The sequence below is a fragment of the Sorghum bicolor genome, chromosome 5, assembly GCF_000003195.3.
Source record: "Sorghum bicolor cultivar BTx623 chromosome 5, Sorghum_bicolor_NCBIv3, whole genome shotgun sequence".
Classification (NCBI taxonomy): Eukaryota; Viridiplantae; Streptophyta; class Magnoliopsida; order Poales; family Poaceae; genus Sorghum; species Sorghum bicolor.
The window spans coordinates 56,236,716-56,244,478 of NC_012874.2; the positions used below are offsets into that span (position 1 = coordinate 56,236,716).

The 7,763-nt window shown below is 46.3% G+C and overlaps 1 protein-coding gene across 1 annotated transcript; it reads left to right on the forward strand.

Annotated features, from left to right (window-relative positions):
* On the forward strand, nt 5,573-6,594 carry LOC8083136. Its single transcript, XM_021462080.1, has 2 exons — nt 5,573-6,292; nt 6,427-6,594. The coding sequence occupies exons 1-2, from the start codon at nt 5,573-5,575 to the stop codon at nt 6,592-6,594; spliced, it is 888 nt and encodes a 295-aa protein (XP_021317755.1).

Below are 7,763 nucleotides of genomic sequence, written 5' to 3' on the forward strand. Positions count from 1 at the left end.
TATGGTCTCACTATCTTTTATATCAAGTTTGACCACTCATTTTATTTAAAATTGATTTAAAATATCATTTATTTTCTCGAGGCTTAATTTATTAATAAATGTTCTTTAAGAATTACTTAAAATTTGACTATTTTTACATAAATTTTTTAAATAAGACGTCCTGTCAAACATGAGGTCAAAAAGTCAAACATCTTGTAATTTGGGATGGAGGAAGTAATTAATTATGATAAATTAAAATCAATGATAAGGTTAGTTACATATTTCTGCATACATGCTGGTGTATGAGTGTTTCTGTTTGAGTGGTCATACTCTAGATTTCAACGAAATCATAGTTCTTTGGAAAACGATTTGAAAACTAGTTTCAAAAATTATAAAAAGGAAAAAAAAGACGTGCTCCATCTTTTTTGTTCCTTCGACTGATGGCAGCTGTTGACACCCGTTAACCCACAATATTTATTAGCAATTATGTCTCCACCATACATGAATATCTACTAGAACAGGGTTATCACTGACATTTTCCACGAGTTTTTCTGATTTGTTTATTTTTTATGGAATTGTCCAGAAAAGCATAAAATGAGGGATTTAAGTGCTAATCTGCCACGAAACTTATCCACGACGAAAGGATGTCCCTAGAGGGATCATGAATACTCTAAAAGACACACGAAGCAACAGGGGGGCCAGCAGCCGCCAAGTGGGGACGGCCGGCACCACCCCTCCACTGGGTGGCACCTAGGGTTAGGGTTGGCCACCCCCTTCTGGAGTCTTCCTCCACCACCTTCGAGGAGCCATCTTGGCCACTTGCTACGTCAGTTTGATCCAACAGCGCATATCCATCCCACCGGGCTATAAATAAAGGGCCAGACCCCTCCTGGAGGAGGCCACATCAAGAGATAACCTTCTTTGCTTCGATATAGTGGTGGGCAATTCGTTTGCCCTCGGAAGTACCTTTTTCATGATCTTCAATAACTTCCCAAATGACTTGTCGGATGCACCATTCTTTGCCTTCCATTGAAGCAGTTCAAGTGTTGTACCCAACTTTTTTTTGCCCATCTTTAGCGGTCGGATATAGCGATTTCTTGTAATCCTCTAGCATGCGCTCGAACTTGGCCTTCTTCTTCTCACTTTCACAATCTCTTTGTGCATCGCGAATGACATCACCAAGAGCATCAGCATCAACTGCCACATCTTCTGCCGCTGCTGCATCCTCTTCATCATCTCCCCCAGTATATCATCACCGAAGGCACCGTACTGAGCAATAATATCAGCGTGGTCCAATTCTTCTTCATCTTCTTCACCATCATCCATTAGAACCCCCTTTCTCCATGCTTTGTCCAACAAATATAGTTTGGTACAAAACCCGACTTCGGCAAATGCGTATGAAGAGTCCTTGAACATGAATATTCGTTCAAATTCTTACAAACGACGCATGGGCAGCACATGAAACCATCCTGCTCGTTTGCATCAGCCACACCTAAGAAATAATGCAAGTCAGCATTGAACTCTTTGAAGCGGCGATCGACATTATACATCCAATTGTGTGATGACATCTGCATTAAATATTACAACTATGCACTTAGTTCTTCCTGTTTTTGCACAACATGCATGACATCACATCATTCATTAATTTAAGCAATCCTTACTACAACAAAGACAACCGCAGCTAGCAATAAAAAAACTAGAACTAAAATGCACTCAAGCAACATAATTAGTTCTCGTCCTATCCCAACTAAAATAGACAACTGCACATCCGCTGGCAGGGTGGTGGGCTTCTTCCATTGGCTCACTGCCTCATCACCTTCAGCCGCAACCTCCTGCGTAACACGTGCTGAACGTACTCTTTCTCCCAGTACCAACCTTTACATCCGCCGGTGCCCTCCCACTGCAATTAGAACAAAGAATAAAGAATTTAAATAACAGCATCAAGCACAACCAGGACAAATTAACCATATTAATCAAATGCGGGGAAATAATAACCCACCTCACGGTCCGGACACTTGTAGAATATGCGACCCTTGTTGATTCCCTCTTTTTTCACCCGGTACTCCTTCACAATCTTCTGCTTACACTAGCCGTAAGCAATGAGAGGAAGATCCGGCCACAGACGCTTTGGATCTCGGTGATGAGAGACTGAGGACCCCGTAGCCATCTACTATATATCTATACTCATTTCTTAAATTATGCATATATAATACCAATTTAGCTAGACTTGTCAATTTGATGAACTCCATCCTCAAACTCTTTTTACATGCTCAAACTCTTTATATATCTACTATATATCCATACTCATTAATTTAAGTTGGATATTACCTGCTTTAAGCTATAAATTCAAACTAACAAATAAATTTGAGCTAATAAATAACTACTAAATATATATTAATTTAAATACAATGTAAAACAAGTCTCAAATAATTAATTATTACATAATATCTTTACAACCCACTATCAAGTGGGCACAACAGTGAACCGCTTTTTGACATGTCACTACAATCGTTCTAATAATTACCTCACATGTCCTCAATTTCGGTGTCATTGGCATTGTTGATGTTGAGCAGCAGGAACAACTTCGTGATGTTGTCATGCAACACTAGCAGGAGAAACAACGAGCTCCTTTGTAGCGTTATCATGATGGCCTAGAGGTAGGCGACGGAGAAGACCTCGTGGGCGTGCTCGGCCATGACTTTCTTGTATAGACCCATGCTCATGCAGTGGTAGTTGCGGTCATCGACGGGGCATCGACGACGGTTGCAGCTACCGCAGCATGAACAAAGGTCTATACGAGCACGTCATGGACGAGCATGCCCACGAGGTCTCCTCTATCGCCTACCTCGAGGCCGTCATGATGACGCTACAAAGGAGCTCGTTGTTTCTCGTGCTGGCACTGCATGACAACATTGGGAAGCTGTTCCTGCTGTTCAACATCAACAATGCCAATGGCGTCGAAATTAAGGACATATGAGGTGATTATTAATAGGATTGTAATGACATGTCAAAAAGCGGTTCACTTTTATGCCTACTTGATAATGGGTTGTAAAGATATTATATAATAATTAATTATTTAAGACTTTTTTTTACATTTGTCAATGAAGCTAGTTGCCTATAAACACGAAGAGTCGATGGCGAAGTCGAAGAAGATCACCAATGGGCGCCGGTGACGTCGATTCAAACTATAACCATTAAATTTGAGCTCAATAAAATGACGACGATATCACAAAGACAAAAAGAACATGAAAATGAAAAGGGAAAATGAAGTTAGTTACCCTTAGACTGAGGAAAACGATGGCGGCGTCAAAGATGATCACCAATGGGCGTCAGAGATGAAGAACAAACAAGAACAGGCAAGAACTAGCAATGGTAAGAGCAAGAACAGCTCACTGAAGTTTGAATGGGCTCGGTCTCAACCAGGAAGAAGTGACCGTGATTTATAGCATGGGCATTTAGTCCCGGACTGAAGAAAAAAATAGGGAATAAAAGGGGACCCCTTAGTCCCGAGGCAAGCCACCAACCGGGGCTAAATCTTTAGTCCCGGCTATTGGCTTGCTCCGGGATTAATGGAACACCTTTAGTCCCGCACCGTAACACGAGCCGGGACTATTGCCCCGACAGCCCTGACACGCAGCCGTTGGGCAGGACCCTTTTAGTCTTGGCTCGTGTTACGGGCCAGGACTAAAGGTGCATTTAATCCCGAGAAACAATATTGTTGAGATTATTGGCGATTTTGATAATCATCCAAAGGCCTCTTCTCTAGTGAGAGCATTTGTGTAGTGCCTTCCTCGAACGATGCTCGAGTCCGACTACCCGATGATGGTCATTTCACTTCCGCCTCTGATTCTCTCAGGATTTGTTGCAACTCGTGCTTGCTGGAATCCTATAAAATCCGTGGAGCACCTGCTGCGTCCATTTTCCCTCACGTAGCAGCTGCTCTAGCCCTAGCCACTGCCATCGCCGCTTTGAACCTCACCGACGCGAATCGAAGCCGTCGCAGTCGTTTCCTTCTTTTGCTGCTCCTCTGCCGAGTGTGACACACAGACAAGCTCCACGTTGATGTGATGAAGTGCCTGTTGAGAAACAAAGTCCAACTACAGTATATGAAAAGTGGATTTTGAATGGTGGCTAAATTTATGAAGAAAAAGAAGGGAGTCAATGGATTCAAACACTGTAAATTCTTTGTATCCATTCTCTTTGTCCCCTATAAATAGAGGGTCACTTTCATACTTGTAAGACACAGAAAAGAGAAACAAGAAGCAAAGAGACCACACTCTTCCCCCATCTCTCTGTGCCGCCCAACTATCTGTGTTTGTGAGTATATTGTGAGCAATCCAGCGAAGTCGATTCCTAACATGTTATCAGCACGAGTTCTACCGAGCTAAGGGTAAGAAGGTAGGAAATCGTTTTCGATGCTCACTCTTGGTATCCTCTGGTACATGTACAAACAGATACACAGAGCACAACGCACTAAGTACCTCGCCGCCATCCTGAAGATGAGCGTGCGGACAGAACGAAGCACCGACATCCCGAAGACGTGCGGAATGGAATGCCGACGTGTGGGTGCCTCCAGCCCCACCATCGCGCGAAACTCCACCCCTGCAGAGGCGTGACCACCGAGCCGCTGGGCCGCGAACCGCTGGGACCGCCCGTCCAGGGCGGTTCGCCGAGGCAGGCTCGCCGCGCCCGCCAGGGGCTGCACCCTCCTCCCTGGCTGGGCCGCGCCGCCGGGGCCGCGTGCCGCGCCGGGGCCAAGGCCGCGCCCAGGCCAGCCGGACGCGCCGCCGGGGCCGCGCGCCTGGCCGTGGGTCGCCGAGAGCCGCGCGCCCACCTGGCCGCGAGCCGCCAGGGCCGAGGCCGCGCTCGTGCCGCGCTGCGCCCGCGCCCGGGGCCGAGGTCGCGCCGCGCCGGGGCCGCGCCCGCGCCCGCGCCCGAGGCCGAGGCCGTGCCGGGGCAGCGCCCGCGCCCGGGCTGTGCCCGCACCGGCCGGGGCTGCGCCCAGGGCCGCGTCGAGGTGCGCCCACGCCGGCAGGCCGCAGGCCGCTGCCATGGCCATCTCCTTCTCCGCCTGTTTCCTGAAGAAGAGGATAGGGTGGAGAGAGAAAGAGTTGGAGGAAAATAAGTTAGGGTTTTGGTTAACTCTGACTATATATACAAGGTCTGGGTGAATCCGGGCCGTCCATCGTGATGGACGGCCATGATTGATCGAATCTATCAGGCCGGCCCATAAAGGGCAAATTTGGCCCGACTAGCCCATTTGGGATGAGCAGCGCATATCATTTATTATTTGCGCAAAATAGTGGCCCGAAGCCCACTATAATATAAATACACGGCCCGATGTCCGTGGATTATATACGGCCCGAAGTCCGCCATATTTATTTATTATTATTATCGCCATTATTTATTTTCTACAATTATTTATTGCATTTAATTCCGTATATTTACTTTATTGCAATACTTTATATTTAATTACAAAGTAATCCTGAAGATTACGCCTAGGAAAATTATATAGTCCTGAAGACTATATTAAGTCGTAATCCTGAAGATTACGCACCGACATCTACTAATCCTGCGCATTTATGGTGCAGGCATGTCGGACATCGCAAAGAGGGATTTCGAGATGCTCGCCGTGGATGGCAGCAACTACCTCACTTGGGCGACCGACATCGAGATCAGACTCGATGGAATGGGCCTCGATCATACCATTGTCCAGCTTGAAGCTGGCAAGGATGAACGCACAAAGCAGGACAAGGCAAAGGCGTTGCATTACCTGCGACACCATCTTCATCCTGACTTGAAGTGCGAATACATGACGGAGAAGGATCCGCTAGTCTTATGGCAGTCCCTGAAGGACCGCTTCAGCCAGCAGCTGACTATTGTGCTCCCCAGAGCACAACAAGACTGGATCAATCTACGCTTCCAAGACTTTAAGTCTGTGGTTGCGTACAACTCCGCTTTGCACAGGATTGTGAGCAAACTGCGTCTATGTGGCCAGAAGATCACTGACGCTGATATGATCGAGAAGACCTTGTCCACCTTCCACCCCGGCAACATTGTACTTCAACAGCAGTATAGAAACTCAAGGTACACCAAGTACTCTGAGTTGAGTGAAGTACTATCTGTTGCCGAACAACAGAATGAGGTTCTCATGAACAATCATTCTGCCCGCCCTACTGGTTCTATAGCTGTGCCTGAAGCACATGCTAATATTGTTGAGAGTTCTCGCAACCGCAAAAGGAGCCGTGGAAGGGGAAAGTGGAGGGGGAAGAAGGGTGCCATGTTCAAGGTCAAAGGAAAGGGAAACCCAAAGGTAGGTTCGTCCCCAAGAAGGAAAGAGGTGACCACAGTGGGGAAGAGCAAGGCGATTGCTATAGATGTGGAGCAAAGGGGCATTGGTCCGGTAATTGCCGCACCCCCAAACACCTCGTTGACCTTTACCAACAGAGCAAAAACAAGAGTAAAGGTCAGCATGAGTCCCACTTCCTCACTGAGCCTGAAGCTCGGCCTGAGAAGCACGACGACGGGGTCGTCGGTGCAAGTGGAGACGTCCGAATGGATGAGAGTGAGGACAACCTTCTTGATGACTTTGATATATTTGGAGACGTGCAGTAATTTCCAAGGAGTCATGTTAGCGATGTCCACATGTACTAGTTTGGTCATGTATGCTCCTGAAGAGCATTTGTAATGTAGTAGATGCTCCAAATTGTTGTAATGTTTCCTAGGAATTATGTAATGTTGTCTTTATGATGATATATGTTTATGTTAAATTCCTATTTTTACTTTATGGTATTTAACAGAATCTGTGGGGACCCGATTGCAGAAGCGGAACTCTGTCTTGTAAATAGTGGTACCACCAATACGATACTGAGGGATACTAGATATTTCCAAACATTAACAAAGAAAAGTGGAAATATCATGACCATTGCCGGAAGCAATGCTCATATTGTGGGCACCGGAAGTGCCACACTAGTTCTCCCTATGGGTACTCAAATCTTTGTAAAGGATGCACTATTGTATCCCAACTCAAAGCGCATGCTTTTGAGCTTCAAAGATGTCCGTGCGAATGGTTTCCATGTAGAAACCGAGATCGAGCAAGGTGCGGAATACCTGCTGATCACTAAATTCGATGGGTACCAAAAGCGAGTGGTGGAAAAGTTCCCTTCATCGCCAACGGGTTTGTACTACACGTACATAAAGCCCACAGACGAGTATGTTGCGATGAAGACCATATTCAGAAATACAGAATCGTTTCGAATATGGCATGACCGCTTAGGTCATCCTGGATTGGGAGTGATGAGAAGAATCATCAACAATTCAACTGGCCATGATGTCAGAGGCTTCCCAAATCCTGAAGATTTTGTTTGCACCGCATGTGCAAAAGGGAAGCTGATCACTAGACCATCCCTCCTGAAGATTAGGGATGAGTCACCTGTGTTCCTGCAAAGGATACAAGGTGACATATGTGGACCTATCCAGCCCCTGTCGGGCCCATTTAGGTACTTTTTGGTACTGATTGATGCATCTACCAGATGGAGCCATGTGGACCTGTTGTCTACTAGAAACCATGCTTTCTCCAAGCTCATTGCCTAGATAATCAGGCTAAAGGCAAGTTTCCCTGATAACCGCATCCAGTCCATTCGGATGGATAATGCTGGTGAGTTCAGGTCGAAAGCTTTTGATGATTATTGCTTAGCCCTGGCCATTAAGGTAGAGCATTCAGTACCACATGTCCACACACAAAATGGTCTAGCTGAGTCCTTGATCAAGAGGATCAAGTGGAT

Bases quoted from the DNA above. Each gene is read 5' to 3' on its own strand.
- LOC8083136 (XM_021462080.1), top strand. From the start codon at position 5,573: ATGTCGGACATCGCAAAGAGGGATTTCGAGATGCTCGCCGTGGATGGC. The intron at 6,293-6,426 runs GTAGGTTCGTCC...CTTTACCAACAG, and splicing joins AAGGAAAGGGAAACCCAAAG to AGCAAAAACAAGAGTAAAGG.